The sequence below is a fragment of the Castor canadensis genome, chromosome 3, assembly GCF_047511655.1.
Source record: "Castor canadensis chromosome 3, mCasCan1.hap1v2, whole genome shotgun sequence".
In the NCBI taxonomy this organism is placed as follows: Eukaryota; Metazoa; Chordata; class Mammalia; order Rodentia; family Castoridae; genus Castor; species Castor canadensis.
Genome location: NC_133388.1, coordinates 42682176 through 42709510, shown reverse-complemented (window position 1 = coordinate 42709510; position 27335 = coordinate 42682176). Strand labels below are relative to the sequence as shown.

The following is a 27335-nucleotide window of genomic DNA, read 5'->3' as shown; positions in this document are numbered from 1 at the left end:
TTCGTGAGACCCTACCTGGAAAAACCCATCACAAAAAAGTGCTGGTGGAGTAGCTCAAAGTGTAGGCCCTGAGTTCAAGCCCCAGCACCACAAAAAAGAGAAAGAAATGCAAAGAAAAAGTATTTTAAAATGGAAACTATGATATTTTAAGTAAATCAAAACATAATTAAACAATAAATATAAATTAAACTAATCACTTTATTTTAGGGTTTTTCTCCATTTTTATTAGCATATATCTACTGTACAGGGGAGATTTGTTGAGGCAACTCTGAGCAGCCTTAGATTGTACATTGGTTAGATAACCCCTCCATCTACCCCTCCAACCCTCTAAACTAGTTAGTTTAAAGAGACTCTCAGAATCTATCTAATTTTTATAAATATGTATCAATTATAATAACCTAAAACTATACAATGTAAAAGGGTAAAAATACACATACCAAATGCACACTAACTATAAAAAACCTATATTGTATCAAGCAAAGTAGACCTTAGGCAAAAAAGCATATTATTATGAACAAAATTAGAAAATAATGTTAAAAACAATCTCACAGAAAGTAAAGCAGAAAGATTAAGGGTTGGAAAGTAGAAGAGAAAAAACCAAGGTAGTAGAGGACTAATCCAAGAGGTATATCTGAATAAAAGGTGTTCTGGAAAGAGAAAGTGAAGAAAAGTAGAAAAGAATGGACAAAATCATCCTCAGAAGAAATGTCAAGACAAAAGGCATGCTTTTTCAGACTGATCAAGGCCATCCAGTCAATAACCATCAAAAGTATATGAAAAGGACTTTCTACTAAGCCATCATCAGGAAGTTTTAAAACTTCTTGGGACACACAAGATACCATGAAACTTTTGGGAAAAGAAAACAGGTCACATGTAAAGGTTCAGAAATCAAAGTAGCTTCAGATTTCTTATACAGAATTATTGGGAGGCAGAATACAATGGCATTGTATCTTTCAAAATTCTGAAAAGAAGTTATCTCTAGAAATGTTATCATTCGCTGGTAAATGGGTGGAAATGGAGAACATCATTCTGAGTGAGGTTAGCCTGGCCCAAAAGAACAAAAATCGTATGTTCTCCCTCATATGTGGACATTAGATCAAGGGCAAACACAACAATGGGATTGGACTTTGAGCACATGATAAAAGTGAGAGCACATAAGGGAGGGGTGAGGATAGGTAAGACACCTAAAAAATTAGATAGCATTTGTTGCCCTTAACGCAGAGAAACTAAAGCAGATACCTTAAAAGCAACTGAGGCCAATAGGAAAAGGGGACCAGGAACTAAAGAAAAGGTTAGATCAAAAAGAATTAACCTAGAAGGTAACACACATGCACAGGAAATTAATGTGAGTCAACTCCCTGTATAGCTATCCTTATCTCAACCAGCAAAAACCCTTGTTCCTTCCTATTATTGCTTATACTCTCTCTACAACAAAATTAGAGATAAGGGCAAAATAGTTTCTGCTGGGTATTGAGGGGGTGGGTGGGAGAGGGAGGAGGTGGAGTGGGTGGTAAGGGAGGGGGTGGGGGCAGGGGGGAGAAATGACCCAAGCCTTGTATGCACATATGAATAATAAAATAATAATAATAAAAAAAGAAGTTATCTCTAACCTAGAATATTATAGCTAGCCAAACTCTCCCTCAGGTAGGAGGGTAGAGTAAAGACAGGTTTTCTTAAGATTCAATGATGCTGAAAGAGTAACTCTTGGATCAATGTAATGAAGGGAGATTTAGACAATTAACAGAGAGCGGAGTGGTTAATCAGCATGGTGAGAACACAGAAAACTAAGCAAATGATAAAAGTCAACAGTTACCAACTCTGAGAAAAATAGAAAGTGCAAAAAAGGAAAAGTAATCATAGCAAGGATTTGTTACAAAGAGCACATTATAGTCATAATAATATAAACATCCAATATTTATTGAGCCAAAAGGATGAGATACCTATTTTATGAGAATGAGGTGATTGAAATGTTGCATGTAAATAAAGAAGGTGGAACTTCTTCCATAATGAGAAGTCACAGACCAAGCCTAAAACTGAAGTATCAAGACGAAAGATATAGAATCAGGTTATTTTCTGGTATGGAAGCAAATGATAAAAGAATCCCCTGGAAGAATTTGAAAGCAGTTGCCTCTAGAATCTGTTCTTTTTCATGTATGTATGTATGTATGCATGCATGCTTTTTGAGATAGAGTATTGCAATGTAGCCTAGGCCAGTTTCAAACTCATGATCCTCATGCTTCAACCTCTTGACTGCTAGGATTATAGGTATGCCACCATGCCTGGCTGGTTTTTGTGGTTTTTTTTTTTTAATATGACCTTGCCAAGCCAGGTGCCAGTGGCTCACATTTGTAGTCCTAGCTACTTGAGAAACTGCTATCAGGAAGATAGCAGTTCAAGGCAAGCCTGGGCAAAAAAAGTTTGCCAGACCCCATCTCAACAGACCCTTGCTGGTTGTGACAGCATGCACCTATCATCCCAAATATGGTGGGAAGCCAAAACTAGGAGGATTGTGGTCCAAGCCAGCCTGGGCAAAAAGCAAGACCCTATCTTCAAAATAACCAGACCAAAAAGGGACTGGAGGAGTGACTCAGATGGTACAGTGCCTACTTAGCAAGCAGCTAGACCTGAGTTCAAACTCCAGTATCACCAAAAAAAGGACACTGCCAATTATTCTTTACAGAGGTTTTATTGATTTACACTCCATTGTGCAATGTGTGCAAGTACCTTGTCCCAAACTCCACCTGATTTAGGTCCTATAAGGAGCAGGTGCCAAGCCAGGGTAATTTGTGCAAGAATTTCACTGGAATGAATGCCTTGGAAAGATAAAGGACAGGGAGAAGAAGCTGGTGAACCTTCAGACCATAACACAGGAATCTAGCTAATTAACATATCCATTACCTCAAATACTTATCACCTTTTTTGGCGGTACAGCATTTGAACTCAGGGCCTCACACTTGCTCTTCTACTTGAGCCATACCCAAGTCCTTTTTAGTATAGTTTGTTTTTCAGACAGGACCTTAGTCTTTTGCCCAGGCTAGCTGCAGACTATGATCCTCCCATCTCCATCTCTGGGGGTTACAAGTATGCACTACCATGCTCAGCCCTGGTTATCACTTTTGTGATGAGAATGCTTACTCCCAGCTATGGTTTGGATATTGAAAATCCCCCAGAGAGCTATACATAACAACTTGGTCCCCAGGGTGGTACTGTTGGAAGGTCCTATGGACCATTAAAAGAAAGGCCTAAGGGAAGTCCCTATATCATTGGGAGTGTGCCACTATAAGGGATCATAGGACCTCGCCTGTCCACTCTTTGCTCCTGGCTCAAGATGTGCTCTCTTGCACCACCATGTGATCTCACCATTGCTATCTGCCAATGGGGTAGAAATGGGGTTGCCCAATCTTGTGCTTAAACCTCCAAGAACAAGAGCAAAATAAATTTCTCTTTATTTCCTAAGTAACTTGTTCCAGATATTTTATTATAGCAATGCAAAGTTAAGTATTAGACTAGAACTATGTTACATACATCCACTCTTTCAGTACTTTCCAAGAATTTATCATTAACTATAGAAACCATGTTGCACAATGTATCTCTTGAATTTTTTCCTACTAAGTGAAATTTTGTATCCTTTAGTCAACAATTCCAGCCTTCCTCCAATCATCTCAGCCTGTAGCAATCACTATTCTCCTCTCTACTTCCTTAAGATCAACTTCTTTAGAATTCATGAACAATTATTTTTATTAAAGTCATTATGCTTCTGCTCTAAATAACTGAAATTACAATATATTAATGTAATAATCTCTGTGTAGCAAGTGTACCCTGATATGATTAGCACTTTCAAAATTTACTCCTTTTCACCGTCTCTGGATGCTAAATTTAAGAGATAAATGTGACTTTAAAAGCTTTATGTAGGTGGAATCTAAAATTAGAAAATGAATTACTATGATTCCCTTTTTCCATATTTTTAAAATATGCACACCATATCAAAATACAATGTGCACACTTTACTTTTGGAGGAATATATTTTAATATCATAAGTGATTGAATGTAGAAATTTTATGGAAGTAGTCACCAAAGAAAAGTTTCAATCTACCTCCCAATGCACACACAGTAGCAATGAAAACACTGTAGTGGAGGACTTTTCATCTGAACAGTCTAATAGGGACATAGCAAATTCTTTAGGGAAATTAATGTAGTAACATTATCATTATAAAAACATTTTAGTAATAGAGCTTCTGTATTGACTCATTTATATTTTGTTAGTTCCAGTTATTGGGTGCATCCTATTAACTTGGTGTAGCAACTGGAAAAGCATCCACTCTTAAGTTAGAGGTTAAGAAGCTGAGAATGAAGTGGTCTTTTAACATACTACACATTTTAAGTATTTCCAGGTACAGAGATAATACTGCAGGACCAGAACCTTGAATTGGATGGCATCAGAAGACATCCAATTTCTACCCACAAATGTTTTCTGACAAAATTTAAAGCAAAAGCAGAAATCAAAATGGCAAAAATTTTTTAACTGCAGTATCTTCATCTTTATGTTAACCCTAGCACTGCTACCATATGTTTCTGGAGGGAAGGAGTTAAAAGACCCATGGAGCTGTAAAATTGCTGCAAATTTTCAAAGAAAACACATCTACTTCATCATCTTTTAACCCATTATCTGGATTAATTATATTTGAGTCCAAATGCTGCCATTTTTCTTTTCCTCCACCTTCTCCAACCACAACATTTAACTACAGTCATTTTCCTCATAATTAGCATTTCAACCAGAAATTATGGACCAAAAAAATAAATGAAAATTAACTGAAGGCAGTTAAATACAATATATGGCAAGTGTTTAGTAGGATTAAAGTTGAAAGTGGTACCTAAAAGATGTTTGTATCATCTGTGGAATCCTTTTCTCCTGATATTTTCAAAACATATGATTCACAATACTCAAAATGAAATCAGAAAAACTCACCTCATCCACATTTTCAAAGGCATTGATGATGTCATAAGGTAAACATGACAGCAGATCAATCACAAACCAGGTTTTCAAATAGTTCATTCTTATGAGCTTAGGGTCAGAAATGACCTCTCCACCAGGCCCCACAAAAGTTGTGTGAAAATTTAAAACGATATCAACCAGAAAAATAACATCCACCACACTGTCCAGCACCAGCCAGGCAACATTGTTTTGCTTCGTTTTGAAAGAAACATTGTAAGGAACCATAATGGCGGTGTAGAAGGTAAGAATTAAAATCACCCAGTCCCAGGTAGTTTTGAAAGCACAATAGTGTAAAATAATGTGTGGTGGCGTCTTTGGCGCTTCTTGCTTATACTGAGGAAGGATGTCTGATCCCAGCTGAAGAACCTAAAAGAGAGAATATGCCTAGTTAATTATGAATTCAAACTTCTTGGCAGTCAAACCACAGCCTATTTGTGGTGATTCTTGGTTTTAAGGTCAATCATGCCCTGTAGTTTCATCTCCCTCTCTGGAGTTGTCCTAAGTTTATTTGAAGGAAGTCACTGCCACTTTAATTATTCTTCAAAAGTTCATGGGTCTACCAATCCAGCTGTCTTGCTCTCCAATGGCCAAGACTGATCCAGAGTACTACCAAATGTCCACTATGAGGGTGCCTTCTGTGCACCCACTCTGTCAGTCTGCCTAGAGCCACAAGTCCCTCATTGCTTGACCAACAGATATGTGGGTGACTCACTGTTACCCACTCTTCTTCACTCATATTTAGCACCTTAGGAAACAGCTTGAATTCTGATGTCTTGCTAAATCCCAAGTCCCCACTTTGGTGATCTTGCCTTTCAGTGATACTCAGCATGGGCCCTTGTGAGTAGCACAGCAGTGTACCAGGCTGTGTTACAGCCTGTCATTCCCTTTTTTGCTCTTAAACCAAGACTTAAAGAATATTGTGCATCCTGCCAGATGCAAATTTCCTTTAGGGAAAAAACTGTTAAATTCTCAGGTTTGCTTCACTATAACTTTTTGATAAATGGAAAATTTTCAGTGAAAGGTTATATGAACCTTAACTTTCTCTGGTTAGATCTAATTAAAATATGAGACAAAGATAAAAAGCAAAGGGCAAAGCAAGTATAAGTTTGGGTACTCCAGCCAAAGGCAAACACAGGAATTAGCACTGCTTCTGGAACTTACAAATTGTGAAAAAAAAAAAAAAAAAAGTTGAAGGAAGAGATCAAAAACCTCTGCTTCACACCATCAGTGCAGCTAAAAATAATCTCTGAGTTTGGCAAATTTGGTAAGTAGAAATTTGGTAAATAATGTTCCCAACAGACTTTTTCCATCTTCTGCCACCAATTATTCAATGCCTTATAGAATTCATGGACCCAGGAGGTAAGTGTCAAAAAAAATCTACATCATAAATGCTTTAAACATTTGGGTGTAGGACTACATTAAACAAGAATGTTCCTTAGACAGGCAGTACCAAACTACAGGAAAAGAAAAAGCAAGACAGTAGAGAGTAACATCAAGTTAGGTACACACAATCAAACCTTCAAACAACTAAGACAACTAAATGGCAGGAATCACCACATACCTATCAGTACTAACACTTAATGTTAACGGACTTAATTCACCCATCAAAAGACACCGTTTGACAAAATGGATTAAAAAAGAAGATCCAACAATTTGTTGCTTACAGGAAACTCATCTCACTGACAGAAATAAGCATATGCTTAGGATGAAAGGCTGGAAGAATATTTACCAAGCCAGTGGCCCCCGAAAACAGGCAGGAGTAGCAATACTTATCTCTGACAAAGTAGACTTCAAACCTACATTGATCAAACGAGATAAAAAAGGACATTCCATACTAAGAAAAGGGGAAATAGACCAAAAGGAAATAATAATCATCAATCTGTACGCACCCAATATCAACGCACCCAATTTCATCAAACATACTCTGAAAGACCTAAAAGCATATATAAACGCCAACACAGTGGTTGTGGGAGACTTTAACACCCCATTATCATCAATAGATAGGTCATCCAAACAAAAACTCAATAAAGAAATTCAAGATCTAAAATATGCAATAGATCAAATGGACCTAGTAGATGTCTACAGAACATTTCATCCAACCTCTACACAATATACATTCTTCTCAGCAGCCCATGGAACCTTTTCCAAAATAGATCATATCCTAGAGCACAAAGCAAGCCTCAGCAAATATAAGAAAATAGAAATAATACTGTGCATACTATCTGATCACAATGCAGTAAAAGTAGAACTCAACAACAAAAGTAAAGACAAAAAACATGCAAACAGCTGGAAACTAAATAACTCATTACTTAATGAAGAATGGAACATCGATGCAATAAAAGAGGAAATTAAAAAGTTCCTGGAAGTCAATGAAAATGAAAACATAACCTACCCGAACCTATGGGACACAGCTAAGGCAGTCCTGACAGGAAAGTTTATAGCCATGAGTGCATATATTAAAAAGTTTGAAAGATCCCAAATCAATGACCTAATGATACATCTCAAACTCCTAGAAAAACAAGAACAAGCAAATCCCAAAACAAATAGAAAGAGAGAAATAATAAAAATAAGAGCTGAAATCAACGAAATAGAAACCAAAAAAACCATACAAAGAATTAATGAAACAAAAAGTTGGTTCTTTGAAAAAATAAACAAGATCAATAGACCCCTGGCAAACCTGACTAAAAAGATGAGGAGAGAAAAAACCAAATTAGGAATGCAAAAGGGGAGATAACACCATGGAAGTCCAGGAAATCATCAGAGACTACTATGAGAACCTATATTCAAATAAATTTGAAAATCTAAAAGAAATGGACAGATTTCTAGGTACATATGATCATCCAAAACTGAACCAAGAGGAAATTAATCACCTGAATAGACCTATAACACAAAATGAAATTGAAGCAGCAATCAAGAGTCTCCCCAAAAAGAAAAGTCCAGGACCTGATGGATTCTCTGCTGAATTCTATCAGACCTTTAAAGAAGAACTGATACCAACCCTCCTTAAACTGTTCCATGAAATAGAAAGGGAAGGAAAACTGCCAAACACAATTTAGGAAGCCAGTATTACACTTATCCCCAAACCAGGCAAAGACACCTCCAAAAAGGAGAACTATAGGCCAATCTCCTTAATGAACATTGATGCAAAAATCCTCAACAAAATAATGGCAAACCGAATTCAGCAACACATCGAAAAGATTATTCACCACGACCAAGTAAGCTTCATCCCAGGGATGCAGGGGTGGTTCAACATACGAAAATCAATAAACGTAATAAACGACATTAACAGAAGCAAAGACAAAAACCACTTGATCATCTCAATAGATGCAGAAAAGGCCTTTGATAAGATCCAACATCATTTCATGATAAAAGCTCTAAGAAAACTAGGAATAGAAGGAAAGTTCCTCAACATTATAAAAGCTATATATGACAAACCTACAGCCAGCATTATACTTAATGGAGAAAAACTGAAACCATTCCCTCTAAAATCAGGAACCAGACAAGGATGCCCACTATCTCCACTCCTATTCAACATAGTACTGGAATTCCTAGCCAGAGCAATTAGGCAAGAAGAAGGAATAAAAGGAATAAAAATAGGTAAAGAAACTGTCAAAATATCCCTATTTGCAGACGACATGATCCTATACCTTGAAGACCCAAAAAACTCTACTCAGAAGCTTCTAGACATCATCAATAGCTATAGCAAGGTAGCAGGATATAAAATCAACATAGAAAAATCATTAGCATTTCTATACACTAACAATGAGCAAACGGAAAAAGAATGTATGAAAACAATTCCATTTACAATAGCCTCAAACAAAATCAAATACCTAGGTGTAAACCTAACAAAAGATGTGAATGACCTCTACAAGGAAAACTATACACTTCTGAAGAAAGAGATTGAGGAAGACTATAGAAAGTGGAGAGATCTCCCATGCTCATAGATTGGTAGAATCAACATAGTAAAAATGTCGATACTCCCAAAAGTAATCTACATGTTTAATGCAATTCCCATCAAAATTCCAATGACATTCATTAAAGAGATTGAAAAATCTACTGTGAAATTTATATGGAAACACAAGAGGCCACGAATAGCCAAGGCAATACTCAGTCAAAAGAACAATGCAGGAGGTATCACAATACCTGACTTCAAACTATATTACAAAGCAATAACAATAAAAACAGCATGGTACTGGCACAAAAACAGACATGAAGACCAGTGGAACAGAATAGAGGACCCAGATATGAAGCCACACAACTATAACCAACTTGTCTTTGACAAAGGAGCTAAAAATATACGATGGAGAAAAGAGAGCCTCTTCAACAAAAACTGCTGGGAAAACTGGTTAGCAGTCTGCAAAAAACTGAAACTAGATCCATGTATATCACCCTATACAAGATTAACTCAAAATGGATCAAGGATCTTAATATCAGACCACAAACTCTAAAGTTGATACAGGAAAGAGTAGGAAATATTCTGGAGTTAGTAGGTATAGGCAAGAACTTTCTCAACAATACCCCAGCAGCACAGCAACTAAGAGATAGCATAGATAAATGGGACCTCATAAAGCTAAAAAGCTTCTGTTCATCAAAAGAAATGGTCTCTAAACTGAAGAAAACACCCACAGAGTGGGAGAAAATATTTGCCAACTATACATCAGACAAAGGACTGATAACCAGAATATATAGGGAACTTAAAAAACTAAATTCTCCCAAAACTAATGAACCAATAAAGAAATGGGCAAGTGAACTAAACAGAACTTTCTCAAAAGAAGAAATTCAAATGGCCAAAAAACACATGAAAAAATGCTCACCATCTCTATCAATAAAGGAAATGCAAATTAAAACCACACTAAGATTCCACCTCACCCCTGTTAGAATAGCCATCATCAGCAACACCAACAACAACAGGTGTTGGCAAGGATGCGGGGAAAAAGGAACCCACTTACACTGTTGGTGGGGATGTAGACTAGTACAACCACTCTGGAAAAACATTTGGAGGCTACTTAAAAAGCTAGACATCGATCTACCATTTGATCCAGCAATACCACTCTTGGGGATATACCCAAAAGACTGTGACACAGGTTACTCCAGAGGCAACTGCACACCCATATTTATTGCGGCACTATTCACAATAGCCAAGTTATGGAAACAGCCAAGATGCCCCACCACTGACGAATGGATTAAGAAAATGTGGTATCTATACACAATGGAATTTTATGCAGCCATGAAGAAGAACAAAATGTTATCATTCGCTGGTAAATGGATGGATTTGGAGAACATCATTCTGAGTGAGGTTAGCCTGGCCCAAAAGAACAAAAATCATATATTCTCCCTCATATGTGGACATTAGATCAATGGCAAACACAACAATGGGATTAGACTATGAGCACATGATAAAAGCGAGAGCACACAAGGGAGGGGTGAGGATAGGTAAGACACCTAAAAAATTAGCTAGCATTTGTTGCCCTTAACACAGAGAAACTAAAGCAGATACCTTAAAAGCAACTGAGGCCAACAGGAAAAGGGAAACAGGTACTAGAGAAAAGGTTAGATCAAAAAGAATTAACCTAGAAGGTAACACCCACGCACAGGAAATCAATGTGAGTCAATGCCCTGTATAGCTATCCTTATCTCAACCAGCAAAAACCCTTGTCCCTTCCTATTATTGCTTATACTCTCTCTACAACAAAATTAGAAATAAGGGCAAAATAGTTTCTGCTGGGTATTGAGGGGGTGGGGGGGAGAGGGAGGGGGCGGAGTGGGTGGTAAGGGAGGGGGTGGGGGCAGGGGGGAGAAATGACCCAAGCCTTGTATGCACATATGAATAATAAAAGAAAATAAATAAATAAACAAAATAGATGTTCAATTTCAAAAAAAAAAAAATGTTCCTTAGCATATAACTCTGGATTATAGGTCACAAAACAGAACAAATATAGTTGCACCTTTTTAAACTTGGGAGAGTACCCTAAAATTTTCCTCATAAAAAGAACTCATATAGTTGAAAACTATATTAAATACATTCTAGATGTTTACAATACGAGAAACATCACTATACATTATGTTTAATTGTACATTGTTTATGTTTTTAGTTTGGGAATTATAAGAAGTATTTAGGAGGATATTTTAAATTTAACCTATGCTCTCAGTGTCCCAGGCATATTCTTCCCATACATCTTAAATTACTTGGTAAATTCTCCTACCGGGAATGTAAGCCTCATGTGTCTCATATGTAAAGAACCATGCATAATCTTGGTTTCTCTCTCACTTTTCAAACACTGATCTGTCAGTTCCAATTTTCTGTGTGAAACAGGAATATTTCCTTCATACTCACTGCCAGTATTTTACCATCTTTATCTACACAGTGTATAATTTGAATAAAAACAAACCAGAACTGGAAAAAAAGAACAAACTGTGTGCTAGGGTACACTAGCACCTTCACAGGCCTAAGCCTTCTTGTCTTCCTGGACCTTATCCTCTCATTCCAAAACAATATTTTTAATGACTTTAGTACAAAGACAAATATATTAATGCAATATATTCAAATTTTACCTAAAACTTCATTTTTCTTCTGCTTTTAATCAAAAATTAAACATTTTGTGGGGTTCTGAAAGTGTTGTGGGCACTAGACACCATGCCTATCTACTTTATTAATAAGTAGGTTGGCCCAGCTCGTTATCCTGCAAAAATGTAAGATATCTTCTCTAAAGAAAGAAAACAACACCTCCCCACACACCAGAATCAATATGTCTTAAGTCTGGCTACACATTAGAATCTGGGGAGGTTTTTTAAAATATAGTATGCCAGTATGCTTACACCTAGACCCCAGCCCAAAGGATGATTAAATTGTTGATGAAATCCACCACAGAATGTTTGAAAAGGGGGAGGAGAGCAAAGGAAATGGAAATAAACTTGAGGGGGTGAACTTGTTGAAGGCACACTATACCATGTATGAAAATTATCACAAGGAAACACTTCATAGTATTAATGTATGATAATTCAGAAATAAAATTTAAAAACTTTTAAAATGCAGACAGTAAAGGAAAAAATTTGATGTTGTGTGGGTTCTCAGAGGATATATATCTCTTTTAAAAAATTTTTTTTCCAGGTGATGATAATATACAGTTCAGCTCAAAGTCGTATCCCAATTCTACAGACAGGACTAGCAGCTTATGTAAAATACCAAAAAAAAAAAAAAAATGCTAGATGAGGGAAAAGAGGAGGGGCAAGAAGAGGAAGAGAAAGCAGGAAGGAAAAATAAGAAGTACAAGAGAAGGAAAAGAACAACAACAAAAAAGTGCACAGTATTTGGGCTTGATCTTCTCATACGCAAAGTACTACTTTAATCTTAGCTCTTCACTGGACTCTTTTGCAAAGTTGTAACTCTTTCTTCTTTTCATAAGCAATAAGCCTTAGGTGGAGAGCGAATGGAATCACATTTTCTGATGTATCTTGTACCAATACAGTTGCATTCTTCCCCTCTGAAGATGCGAGAACATGGAAGCTAAAAGAGTCAGGTCCACTGACAAGGCAGAATTGTGTATATTTACCCCCACTCACCATAAACGTGAGCCAGCTGAAGCAATCAGCAGGATGCCAGTGCATGTGGGTAATCAGTTAACTGCTCACTTGGAAACTGGAATCTTTGAAACTGGGGGTTATTCCAAATGTGGGAGGTCAGATGAAACTGAGATAAAATTTATGTGTCTTGGAAAAAGTGAAAAATCCCTAAAGTTCCATAGCAAAACCAGATACTTATCTTGAGTAATTTACATGAATCTTTGAGTATAATTTGAGACTTTCTTTTTCTTGTGGTACTGGGGTTTGAACTCAGGGCCTTAGGCTTGCTAGGTAGGCGTTCTACCACTTGAGCCATCTGCCAGCCCTTGAGTATAATTTGAAAACCAACATTCTTGTGACTACTTACTATTTCTTTTGGGTCTGCTTTTGGAAGTCTAACAGCACAGACTTTAGAACCACAGGCTAAATCTTCAAAACCTGATTGTTTCTACGTGTTCTCCGAAATTAAGCCTGAGATGTGACAGAAAGCACTTTTGTATTGGAGTCAGGCTTATGACATAGGGATGACAGATGAAAAATAACTAACAAAAATCAAAAGGACAGAGCAAAAAAAATGAGGGAAGAACCAGAAATGAAAATTCCTTGAAAGTGTAAATAAAACTGATGAAATGTCAAGAGGAAAGAAACTGTACTTGGCATAAGTTTTTTTTAGAAAAATCCTGAGTGATACAGGGAGCTAAAGCAGGGGTTCTTTTCTCTTGGTCCTGTGTAACAGAGAAAAGAAAATCTCTGAATAAGGTGTCATTAAGAGGCAGAAGGAAACAGGACTATGTGATTCACAGTCACAGACACAAGTTACTGTTCTTCAGCCTGGGTTGCAGAAGTAAATGGGCAACTCAGGCAGAAAAGGCAACATCAGGATCAAAAAGTACTTAACAACAAACACTATCAGAAAAGTTATTGTTTAAATCTTGTGCTAATTGCATACCATCTTTTTAAATGTTGTAAATATTAGTTACCATTACATTAATGTCTTCTTTCACTTTTTAAAACAGGTCTATACCTCAAAGTATTTAGCAAGCACTGTATTTAGAGAGAGAGAAAAAAAAAAAAAAAAAACCATGACAAGATCTTTGCTACCTATACACTATGAAAAACTCCAGAGCTCTCTAAATTCAGGAAATGGATTTCCCTTTGCAACCCTCTCTAAACCAGATCTGGTAATTACAACTAGCTAGGACATTACTTGGGATGGTCCAACTCACTATTCTCTGATGGGTAAACTGATGAAAACATGTATTTAATGTTGGAGTCTCTCTCCTCCTCAGTGAGTTACCTCAGAATATTGTCTGAGCACCCACCATGTTCAACATAGTTTTGGTAGCTTAATTAGATTTCTGGCATCTTTCATACCAGGAAGACAAATGATAATTACAGAAGACATGTGAGTAAAAAGGCTTTTAGCTACCTTGGTGTTCTATCTCATTCCTTTCTCTTTAGTCTTTAGTCTTGATATACTTTCTCAGGGTACACTTGTCTAGTCCTCTGGCTTTAAAATATGTGAACATGATACAGATGCCTATAATTCAAACCCAAATATCCCTCCAGAGTGCGAGACCCATATAACCCACTACCACATAGACATCTCCACTAGGCTTTCCAACAGGCATTTCAAATGTAGTATGTTCAAAACTGAACTCATTATTGCTGTCCCCCAAACATTCTTTTCCTCCTTTTGTATTGTCATTTTATTAACCAACACTACTCATGTCCAAACCAAAAACATAGAATTGAGTTAATTCATCCCCTTGTTTCACACTCTGTCCTAATCAACAAGTATGTTGACTCTAACCCTGGTGTGTCTGTAGTCTGCTCACTTCTGCTACCACTACCTGGCTTATGGCCATGGTTGTTCTAACTAAATTACTACTAGGACTCCTCAACTGATTTCCCTACCTACTCATTGTTCATGGAACCATAGGACAACAAAATATCTTAACCACTTTAATGTGTTGGATCCCTTTGGCAATCTGGTAAAAAGCTATGGACTCCTTCTTAGATGTTTTTAAATTAATGCAATGAAAAATATGAGATTATAAAAGAAACTGGGTAGGACCAATCTCTCTTTGAGAGATTGTTCTGAGCAACAAATGTGATTATGTCATTTTCCTGACACATGAGACACCTACCCCCACCATATCACCATCCACCACTCCTGACCACACTCAAGATTCAACCAGACTGAAGTTATACTCAAAGCCTTCCTACTATCATATCTTGGGCCTTTGCAATGCTGGCCTCCCTTATTTACTTGTCTAATGTATTTTTCCTTCAGCCCAGGTGCCACCTCACTCAGTGAGCCTACCTAGAATGATGGGACAAATTAATTCCCTATCCCATTCACCCAAATTAAACCTCACAACTCTAAAGATGCCAACTAAGATGCCATGTGCTACATTCTTATTTCAAAAGTTGGAGAGAATAAAAAGAAATATTTGGGACATATACAGGGGGAAAAATAAAACACCAGCTAAGCATTTCTGATGTAATAGCTAGAAATACTGATATTAAATCATTTGTGGCAAAAATGTAACCACCACCACCACCATCTTCAGAATCAAAGTTAGCCTCCTACTTACTTCAGCTAATCTTGAATGCTTGTGGACCACCTCTGTTTTATTCATTGGTGTAAGCTGCTGCAGAACACTTCGGCTATTAGTCAAAGCCCGTGTCAACCGGGCAAATTTTGTCCAACCTTAAAAGTAAGAAAAGAAAGTCTCAGTTTTTCATACATAAAGAATAAAGAATTCAACATTCTTGCTAATATTCAATGTATCTCAGCAACCACATAACATCCAGAACAAATGAAAAGTATCAATCTAAAGCATTTTACTTCTACTCAAAACACCATCATATGTTTCAAGTGTGGCTATAAAATTATGAGCATTTTTTTGTGTGTAAGCTTTGTGCTTTGTTCATATGTATTATATAGTCTCTGCAACCAAGACCGATAACTGTTCCAAAATCCTGTGCTCCCACTTGCTTTGTATGGGTTTGTTAGTGGAAAACAGCTGCCTAGCCAGCAGTACATCTCCCAGCATCCCTTACATTAAGATGTGGTCCATGTCCTTAGATCTCACCAACGTAATGTAAGCAGAATGATGTGTGTCACATCTATATCACAACTTAAGAAACAAGCATGGCTTCTCCACACTTTCTCCTCCATCTACCAGCTGGATGCAAACGACAAGGCCCTAGGGGATAGCGAAGCTATTGAATCCCTGCATGGAAGAATGCCATACGCCAGCCAGGATTACTTTCCTTGGACTGTTACATAAACAAGAAATATGCTTCTATTGTTTCAAACAACTATTCTTTCTACTTTAATAGAAATGATTATTTCTATATTATTACTATTCATTATAGCAGCTGTATTACCCAACTAAAAGCAATACTACTATATATTTGTGTGGAGACATAAAAGGCAAAGCCTAATTTCAACAAATCTCATGTATTATGCTTCATATCACATATTTCCATCTTCCTTGTAACATAGCAAAATGTTACTTCTCTCTTATTAAAAACTGTAGTGATATCTAAAAGTTATGTTTAGAATATCTAGAATTCTAATAATGTTTTTGGAAAGAGCATTAGCTTCTGAAAGAAAGGAATATGAATTTAATGGGAAAGAAATTTCTTCTGGAGACTCAAATTGCCATTATTAAAATCATTAATTTCAAGAAAATACCAGTGAGATCTGAGAAAATAGAAAAAAAAAAACATTCTGGCACTGTCCCAGTTACCCTTTCTCTAGGTATCTTAAGAAATCTGATCTATTAAAGATCTCATTAAAACTATTTGATTACTTGTATGGTATTATCTGCTGACAGGGTATTTATCAAAGAAATGATTCCTAACGGAGAACTGAAAATTCAGACAATGTGATAAAATATGAAGGAAGAAATCCTGGGTATATACCAGCTTAGTAGTTACCAAGTTATATAATGTGGTTACATTATACTTTATTACTACTCATTAGTCTAATTCTGATTTCATTTAAGCTTTGAATTGCTCCCACCAATTCAGTTCCTTCAGTGTACTCAATAATTAGGTTGAGAAAGAAGTAGACGAGCATCAATTGATGGAAAAGCCTTCTTTCTTCCATATTAGTGGACCTCATCCTTGTGCCTAGAATAAAAAAATGTTAGATTTGGGGAATTATATGAAACCCTAAGGCTTACCCTGTGCAATGTGTTGGAGATACAAAGAGGACGCCCAGGTTCTACCAGCTCTCTAAAAAGTCAACACCAATATAAAAAACAACACACCAACCTAGATTTTTGTTCTGAGTGCCAGACACATGTTTCTATTTGCCATTGGCCATCTCTTACTAAGATACTCTACAGAGACATCTGACACTCAACATGTCCAGAATTTATCTCATCATCACTTTCTCCCCATGCCCAACCCTGCATCATTTATGCATTTCTGATCTTAGTAAATTGCCTCATATTTCTAATTGACCAAATCAGAAACTTGAAATTCACCATACTTTCTATTATCTCTACACACACATCCAATAAATTCCAAGACTTCTATAATTTATCAATAAATACCTCTAAATTGAATTGTCTCCCTCCATCCTTACTATGCCAGACAATACATCATCTTTCATCTTTTGATATATTATCATCTGAGTTAGATGACATTACCCTAAGGATCACATCCACACTGCTCGCAAAATTCTTTCTGAAGTGCAAATCTGAACATGACCTGAGCCTATGGCAATGCTTTAACAGAAACCTGGAGCACTGTATATCCTAGGTAGATCATTTTCTTTTTAATCCCAAAGATTTGCACTACATTCATCTCCTTCCATTTTCTCATACTATAATCCAGCCTTAATAAAACCAATAGCAAATTAAGTGAAAAATAAATTCAAAATCAAATTAAATCTCCTCTACTGTGAGATCTTGGCATCTATATGATGCCTCATGTTTCCATGTTCACAGGTTATAATCATTCTTCTTGCTTGGAATGTCTTCTCTGCTTCCCATTTGTTGGGCCCATTCTTACAGTTACCTTCTTTCTGAGAGTATCTTTGATTCACCCATAAAAGGGAGGTGCCCTCCTCTGCACATTCATGCTATCATATGCATACTTCACATGGCACTAGTAATACAGACACAGTTGTTGATTAAGATAGTCTCTTGTGTTAAATTACTATTCATTTCTCCATATTTGGTTCAGAGCCTGGCATAGAATAGGCTATAAGCAGGTTTATAGACAAATAAGTCATTAATTGAATTTTATTTCTAACTTTAAAAGTCATATTTAAGTTAAACCCCATTTTGTTTTATGAACAATGGGTTTCATTTAGTTTTGCTGTGTTAGGTGAAAGTAGTAATGGTGTCCTCAGATGAGAGCATTTACATTAGATATCAGTGTATTAAAACATTATCTGATGATAAGCTCTCTGTCTTATGTCAGCTGAATATTATAATTGTATAGACTATTTTTAGAAACTACAAAGTCAATCTTGTACTTACTGAAGGCTCATATTTCTAAGATGGGAAATATTGCACCCTTTGTGTGTCTGAGTTGGATTAAAAGAGAAAACCATTTTCATTCCATGTGTGCTTTATTTTATTTTATTTACCTAGAAAATATTTTGAAAGAAATAAAAGGAAATCTTGTGGGGAAAAACACAAGTCAGCAAGTGGCATGTGTTCTCTCATTTCATAGCATCATGCAAGGGAAAAAAATGTGTGAGAAGGTAGAAATATGACAGTGAAAGATAATGGTTATCCTCTGATTTTCTATTTAAAAAGTACTATACATTTCTATGTTTCTTAATAAAGAAGCAGTAGTTCCTAATTTAAACACCTCCAAGAGCTTATTCAAATATGTCTGTGTATGTCTGTAACTTGACCAAAATAATATGTAATGTGCAATGTATATAATGTGTAATGATCAGAGGTAATAAAATCAAAGAATATTTCATCCATTTGCTTTATTTTAGTTTCCTAAAGAAAAAACTGAAGCAGTGAAAATAAAAACATGCATCTTTCTCTCCATAGATTAAAAAATAGGACTATAATTAATAATTACAGAAATTGAAAGAAAAATATAATAGCTCATCATTCTAAAAGTGTTTTGATCAGTATATTCTGAGTTAGAACACTCTTGAACATAGAAGAGGCTGTCTAATACATAATAAGAGTTTTAGGCATCACATCTTACTCTTCCCATCCCTGATTATCATGACTCAAATACATTTTTTGCTGAATGAATGAATGACAAACTGAGTAAAAATTTAAATAAGAATAGCTGGGCACACTGGATCACACCTGTAATCCTATATTTGGAAGGCTGAAATCAGGATCTTTGGTTTAAGGTCAGCCCTGCAATAAAAAATTGCAAGACTCTGTCTCAGTAGAAAAAGTTGGGCATGGCAGTGCATTTCTGTCATCCCAGTGATGGTAGGAAGAGTGAACAGGAGGATTGGGATCCAAGCCAACTTGAGCAAAAAAAGCAAGATCCTAACTCAAAAATAAGCAGAGTGAAAAGGGCTGGAGATACGGCTCAAGCAGTAGAGCACCTGCCTAGTGTGTTCAAACTAGTTCAAAGCTCAGGACCACCAAAAAAAAAAAAAAAAAGTTAAAACAGAAATTAACACAGCATCTGCATTATGTATAATTAAAGTTAAAATATAAAAAAGAAAATATGCTCAGCTCAACTGTTAAACAACATAAAAGAAGAGCTTTGGCAAGGGTGTGGTAGGGGAGGCTGGGGAAGGAACCCTGGAGGTATTAAGGATTATAATTCTGCTTTCAGAAAGAAAAACTGGGGAATGGTTAGCAGAAAAAGAAAGAAAGAAAGTGGTAAATAGTGAACTAACTCAGATATAGTGAAAGAGAGAAATTAAGGTGGAAGATTTGAAAAGGAGTCTTTCTTAGAGACATCAAAGGCAATTATCAAAGTGAGTAATCATTTATGAGTTTTACTATCAAAATGCAAACCACTCTGGAGAACCAGTGTGAAACCAAGGAATGCTTTCTTTTACATTTCAATCAATGGGAAACTCAAACACAAGCTCTGTGAATTCTAACAGGACCTTCTCCCAGTCTTCAATTCTAACATAAGCATTTTTCTCAAAATAGTCATACCATGCCTCTCTCCTCATTCCTACCAAAACCCTAAAAACTTCATTAAAAAAAAAGCACAGAAGTCACAAGAAACACAACAGCCTTCAATTTCCCTCCACCTCCACTCTGACCCACAATAGCACCTCAATCTTGCCTGTTCTCCATCATCTCAGAGAATTAAGTATTTGCTCCTTCCTGATCTTGCCTATGTTCTGCTCATGCCCATTAAAGTAGTTTCTAGATTTTCACTATCATTAACAACACCACACTGGATTTCTTCATGCCTATCCCTTTGCGCTCTTGAAGACATTTGGAATTGCCTGTGTTATTAGCTAAATGAGTTTGTTTGATCTTGCATGGAGCCCCATTTTACAGTCAAACTTGGAAAAAGTTGAACAGCCACACTGTCTAGGTCAGAGGAGAAGATGCATCAGCAGTTCTAACTTTTCCCAGTGATACATTTACTGATCTCACCTTTATAGAAACCTAACTGGTGTGACTGATTATTCAGCACAGTTTGCTGATGTTACTTAGATGTGGTCGATACAGGGTAATATGAACAGACAGCTGAATATGATAAGCCTAATACTTGCTCTGTAAGTTGTTCATGGCATTATCAGAACATTTGTCCTCTAAAAGCTCAGAATGCCAACTCCTTCTTAATAAAACATTAGTTTAGCTCTATTGGGTTGCAATTAACCACTTTGTTATGGACTGCCTAATCTTAAAAATAAATGGAAGTCACAAAGGCAGTTAAATCAATCCACTAGACTGCAACACAAGATTCTAATCTATAAGAAAACAGCTTAGGTAAACAATTACACTCTTGGCCAAAGAGACTACATGGTGTAATTACTCATATTTCATCTGTCACTTCCTCTCAAAAGAAAACCATTGGCTTTCACAACAAGAAGGTTACTATTTTTTCTGTTATTTTTATTCTACAGGAATTTTTTATCTCAATTATTGGCAAAGAGGATGCCATAACTATTTAGCATATTATATTTCACACTGTAATTATCTTGGCAGTTTTGGAATCTGTTTCAAAATACTGTGTCCCGTATAAATGGGCAGACGCTTGGACCATCTATTTTAGAACACATAAGGATAATCAGCAGAATGGATTTCTTGGCTGGAACTTTCCCCCTTTAAATTATTATAAATAATGTATCAGACACCATTGACTGATTATCTGAGCAACAGATAACAAGAATACTTTTCCCCCTTGAATTATTAGCAATAAATTCTTTGATTCAAAACAGTACAGCTGTATCAGAATGAGTCTCATAACCTATGCTTAGGTTTTATAGGGACAAAGGAGAACAGGGAATTAAGGTAGCTATGTCCCCAAAATAAATTTCCACTGCAAAGGATGAGGCAACATGGTGTAACAAGAGAACACAGGATTTGAAATCAGGCAGATGCCGAGTGTCAGCCCCTTCATCAGCAAAACAGAGATAATAACACTAATTTTCAGAATTATGGGAATGAGCAATAATGAATATAAAGTTACTGTTCTATTGAAGGGAAAGTCTATCCCCTTCAATGGATATCCCCTTGCTATCACTCATTATGGCATAATTAAAAGGTACTATTGGTATTACCCACTGCCTCTCAGTTTAAGGGGAAAAAAAAAACTCAATTTGGAATAAATTTTGGTGATCACAGGATTCACTGTAAAGAAGAGTTGCACACAAATTAGTTACCAGCCATTACATGCTACAGTTACTATCCAAGATAAGGATCAGAAATAAAACTCAGAATTAGTCCATTTATCCAAGTCTTTCAGCAATATGTTGAGTCTCTTAGTAAAAATACCAATACGATAGGAGATGGATCCCAGCTCCAACCAATCAACATTGGCAAATCTTCAAAAAACACATACCCTTGCTCCATACTGTTTCTTTCTCATTTAAGAAGATAAAAAGAGCCAGGTATGATGGTTCATGCCTATAATCCTGACCCTTTGAAAGGCAGAGGCAGGAGGATAACGAGTTTGAAACCAGCCCAGGCAAAAGTTAATGAGACACCATCTCAAAAACAAAAGAAAAAGAGCTGGAGTTGTAGCTTAAGCACAAGGCCCTGGGTCCAATTCCCAGTGAAGAAGAAAAAGGAGAGAAAGGAGGAGGTTAAAAAGTCCTTGCTTAGGGATTACATTCTGGCTTTGCCTATGGGTAGACTCACCTGTCTGCTCTGAATCCTAACACACTGTTTCCTTTACACTATCAGAACTTTTATCATCTGTTTCCTCAAAATTTCATAAACATTCAACTACTGCCTAGCACTCTCAATTCCCTGGTCCTTGACTCTTCTCACTTTACTTACCCAGTCAAATCCCAACTTTGGATAAATCTGCTTTTCACCTAATTCTGCATCTATGCCCCTTTGATTAAACAGGGGTACAGTAAAACACAGAATCAAGATCACACACACTATTGAAATGTATGGCTATGAGCCTCAAGAGGACCTTCACTCCACCTAGCAATACTTCTGTGTCTCCCTTGTCCACTCACTGTTCCACTCTCAGATACCAGTTTACACACCCACTCCTCCCTTCTCACACCCTTCACTATCATTAGTCTCAGTTGAATAACCAAAAGAACAGGAGTGGTGGCAGCTCATGCCTGTAATCCTAGCTACTCAGGAGGATTACGGTTCAAAGCCAGACTGGACAAATAACTCACGAGATCCTATCTCAAAAATACCTAACACACACACACACACACACACACACACACACACACACACACACACACAAAAGGACTGGTGGAGTGGCTCAAGGTGTACGCCCTGAGTTCAAGCCTCAGTACCGCAAAAAGAAACAAAGAGAGAGAGTGAGAGAGAACAGGAGCAATTCCATGAAAACTTCCACTATATATTACTTGTTGGTCTGTCTTGCCCATTGGCTTGTGAGAGAAGGGGTTTTGTAACTCTAGGCACATGTTCTCAATCACATTGTTGGTTGGAAAGTAATAGACTAATGAAATATAAGGAGAGTAAAATATTCCTATAAGGGTTATGGAAAACCCCTATAGGTTTTTTTCTATAGAGTTGTGTTAAATACTCTGGTGCCCAAGGCCGAATCACATACAAGTTTGCTGCCTCCAGGTTCAGTGCTCTAGACCCAAATCATTTTGGTACTACAGTGTTATCATAAAATCTCATATGTTATTTCTCAAAAGTTCTTTGGTCTCTTTTTACCTGAATTTAAAAAGTTGAAATATATATTACTGTGCCAAGATTTCAAAGCATAATCTTCTAAAGTGCTGGTTTCGAAGATATAGACATAGGACAAGGACTTAATGGTATACATATTTTATTTCTTTTGAATTTTTCATATTCAATGTACAGCTCATGTGGATAATAGAAAGTAGCCCGTAACCATTCATAGCTACTTTATGCAATACTTTCTCAGTAATCCATTACATATCTGGAAGGTGTGAAGGAGTCTCAAAATAAACATCATTTTAAAAACAGGTCCTTCTAATAATTCTGGCACTGGAGAGAAATATTTTACACTAATGTTTTTCAGGATCTGTGATTTTCTCTATAAATTTTAATTTATAAGTCTATGGAGCTTATAGTTTGAAAATCAAGTGGTCTGATTGTCTGGGACTTATTCAAGAATTATTTTCATAATAAAGGTGAATAATTCATTCAAGAGACTATGCTTTACAAAGTTCTCTGTGACTCTGATGTGAGAAAGCAGAGAGATGAAGGTGGGGCAGATGAATGGAGAGGCATTGATTTCATAAATAAAAGTCAACCCCTCAAAAGCAGCGCCCTTTCCCCAAATTCATTGTAAAATGCTGACAACTTTCACTTCCCTAACTACATTATTACAGACTCCACCACTGAGGTTCAGCAAGTCAAAATGGAGAAATGCTTACTTTCCATGGCCAATTTCAACTGTGTCATGAAATAGGAGAAAGTAATAGGCATCTTATACAAATACATTTTTTAGGAGCAAGGAGTGTGACAAAAGCTTTTCACTAAGGCTGGGTGTCACTCACTTGGGAAGGCAACAAAATTCATTTGAAGAATATGTTAGGTCACACAAAGAGGAATGAAATTTTGTCATCTGCAGATAAATGGATGGAACTGTAGAACATCATCTTAAGTAAAGTTAGTCAGACTCAGAAGGCCAAAAATCACATGTTCTTCCTTATATGCGAATTACAAACCTAAAATAAATGTAGCAATATTATGGGACATGGGTCACACTACGGGATAGGGCACACAGAGGGATAGGGCAAGGGAAGGAAACTAAAAACTTGAGTGAGGTTGATGTGCTCACAGTACAGGAATGAATATAGAAATCTTAAACAGGCAGGGGGCCACCATGAAAAGTGGACTAGAGAGGAGTGAAGAGGACTGAAGAGATGAACCAATTGGGGTTGTAACACATATGTGCATGGAAACAACACAAGGAAAGTCTCTTTGTAGCTATCTTTATCTCAAACAGGCAAAAACGTCATTTTTATCTTTTTATGTTTTTTTCTTCTACAAAACTGGAGAACAGGAGGGTGGAACAGACTTGGGGGGGAGGTTGACACCAGTGGGAGAGGGGAGGTGGCAGGGAAAGGGGTGAGAGGATGAATATGGTGCAAATAATGAATACATATGTATGTAAATGCAAAAAAATGATACCTATTGAAACTGTTCCAAGAATGGGGGAGGAGAGATGAAGGAGAGCAGAGGAGGGGATGAAGTCAAGTATGATATATATGATACACTGTAAGAACCTTTGTAAATGTTACAATGTAACCCTACCCAGAACAACAATAAGAAAGAAAAAAGAGTATGTTAATTCACAAATCACATATCCACCATTTATCTTTTGTTTACAATAAATTTCGTGAAAATATAGTCCACTATGAGTGGTAGGTTTCTCACAGTTGTTCCTTATCAACTTGTGGACCTTACACTGTATTTCCACTTCTGAGAATTTCTATCATGAGTGCAAGTTGCTTATCAAATGCTTATTCAATGGCAACTGATATGATCCTATAATTTTTCTCCACTGGCCTGCTGGTATGGATTACAGCATTTGATTTTGACTGTAGAACAAATCTTGCCTATCTGTGTTAAATCTCACTTGTTATGTGTAATTTTTTGTACATTCTTGGGTTCAATATTTGTTGAAGATTTTTATATTATTCATGAAAAATGTTGATCTATAATTTCCTTTTCTTATAGTATCATTTTTCTGATTTTGGTATGAGGAGAGTAATGGCCTCATAGAGGAGACCTCCCTCTGCTTCTATTTTCTGGAAGACACTTGAAGAACTGGTATTATTTCTTCCCTAAATGTTTCATAGAATTTATGGATGAAACTGTCCACACTTATTATTTTTATTTTATTGGTTTTGGGAATTCATGCATATTGATCAAATTTTTAATAAATCTAGGGTAATTGAACTTACCTATTTCTTCTTGAGTGAGTTTTGGTAGGGTTGTGAGCTTCAAAGAATTGGTCCCTTTTCTACAAATTGCCAAGATGAACACAGGGAGGTTCATAGTAATCTTTTGCTGTGCTTTAATGTCCATACAATGAGTAGTGATGAACCTTCATTAATTTCTGCTACCGGTAATTTGTATCTTCTTCTTTTTTTCTTGGTTAGCCTAGCTAGAGATTTATCAACCTTAATGATCTTTTCAAAGAAAAGGCTAGATGTGGGTTTGGGTGATTTTTCTCTAAAGTTGTCACTGATTTCTGCTCTAAGTTTTATAATTTCTTGTCTTTAGTTTGTTTTGGTTTTTAAATGCTCTTCTTCTCTTAGTTTCCTAAGGTGGAAGCTTAAGTTGATGTTTTTATAGCTTTCTTCTTTTCTAATATGTATATTTCATGTTATATATTTCCTTCTAAATCCTACTTTTACCACATCTCACAAATTTGAGCAATTGAACTGCCATTTTGTTCAAAATATTTTTCTAATTTATCACTTCTTTGACTCATGGATTATTTATAAATGCGTTGTTTAATTTGCAAATATTTGAGAATTTTCCAGTTATCTTTCTGTTATTGATTTATAATTTAATTCTATTGTGATCTGAGAACATACTTTCTAAGACTTCTTTTCTTTTAAACTTGTCAAAGTGTGGTCTTTGGCCCACAATGTGATCTACTAGTGAATGCTCTATAGAAGGTTGAGGAAAATATGCCTCTGGCATTCAGATGAAATTTTAAAGCCACAAATTTTCAAACAAACAATGAGCATTAAGCCTTAATACTATTAGAGTCAACACAGTAGCATATGCTGTAGTCTCAGTTACCAGGGAGGCTGAAGCAGAGGAATGATTTGCACCCAGGAGTTCCAGACCAGCATGGACAGCACAGCAAGATTCCATTTCAAAAGCAACAACAAAAACTTCTGAAAACTATTAGAAGACTACTTTATTAAAAACAGTATTTGCACTAATCCTAAACATTCAAAGCATTGAGTGTATGTGTAAAGGCAGAGGAACCTGTGTCTAAGTACTGTAGGCCCCAAACTGAGTGCTTTGTTTGATCTTCCAAGAGATGATTTCACACACTCCCCATTTTCAGAAACATTTACACATCAATTTTTCTATGTTATACTTTGAATAGCTGTCATATTGTAAAATTTTTCCTTTTATAATTTGACACTGAGCAGATATATTACATATGTGAACTTGTATACAAAGAATAAACTAATGTGGCTTTTTCCTATAATTCTGATTACAGTTGGAAAGCTTAATGCTTCTTTGCCAGTTTTTTAAAATAAGTAAGAAAAGACAATGTTTGCCAAATGCAAAGAGGAAGACATTTCATTTTTAATCTCCTAAGAGATTATAAAAATAACATTTTGTAAAAGCTATTTCTAAGGGTATTTGAAATGCTTCATTTATATGATACCAGTTTCTAATTTAAACATAATTAGAGAGAATAAATTGGGAATAAATTACATAGAAAAGAGGTAAAAGCACATGCACTATAGGTTTCTATAGCAGCCTCTCTGGATATTATACTCATTAAGAATCCAGTTGGGAAGTTTGCATTTTGCCAGCTTCTCTCTTGAGGGCAAAATTATACTTTATATAATCTAGCAACATCTGCTCAAGAGAATATGCAATAACTGAATAAATAAAAGCTGATAAGTAAACTGGAAAGGTCAACTAATAAAACTCTAATCAATTCAATAAAACTCCATCAACTTATCAAAACAGAGATATAGCAGGACTTTACCTAACCTGTCCCACAGGCTGTATACTCTCTTGTTTCTAAAATTCATTGTAGTGCAGGGTGAACTCCAATTATACTGATTCTAAATTTAAAATGGTCTGTAGAATTTCCTTCTGATGTCCTATCTCTACTTCTTCTACTATAATTCTAGTTAACCAACTAATATTTCAACTTTGAGCTGCCATGCTAATTCCATTCAGACAACATAACTGAATAAAACTGACTCTGCACAATTACTATTATGAATATAAAGCAAAAGAAGGACCACATACTAAAAATCTTATTTTCCAGTTCAACCAGTGGAGTTGGCCAAAACAAGATAGAGATAGTTAAGGGGCAATTTACTCTTTTTGGTGGTGGTAATGGGGTTTAAACACGGGGCTTCTTGCTTGTGAGACAGGCACTCTACCACTTATGCCATTCCACCAGCCCTTTTTTCTATTGAGTATTTCCAAGATAGGGTTTC

At 36.3% G+C, this 27335-nt stretch overlaps 1 protein-coding gene across 1 annotated transcript in view; it reads right to left on the bottom strand.

Moving 5' to 3' along the window:
* The window catches only part of Kcnh5 (potassium voltage-gated channel subfamily H member 5), a 337490-nt gene that overhangs the window by 255242 nt on the left and 54913 nt on the right, over positions 1-27335 (bottom strand). The window contains exons 5-6 of the mRNA XM_074067833.1: positions 15154-15269; positions 4967-5359 (exon numbers count right to left, since the gene is read on the bottom strand). Coding sequence (XP_073923934.1) covers positions 4967-5359; positions 15154-15269 — 509 coding nt within the window. The remainder of the gene's footprint in view (positions 1-4966; positions 5360-15153; positions 15270-27335) is intronic.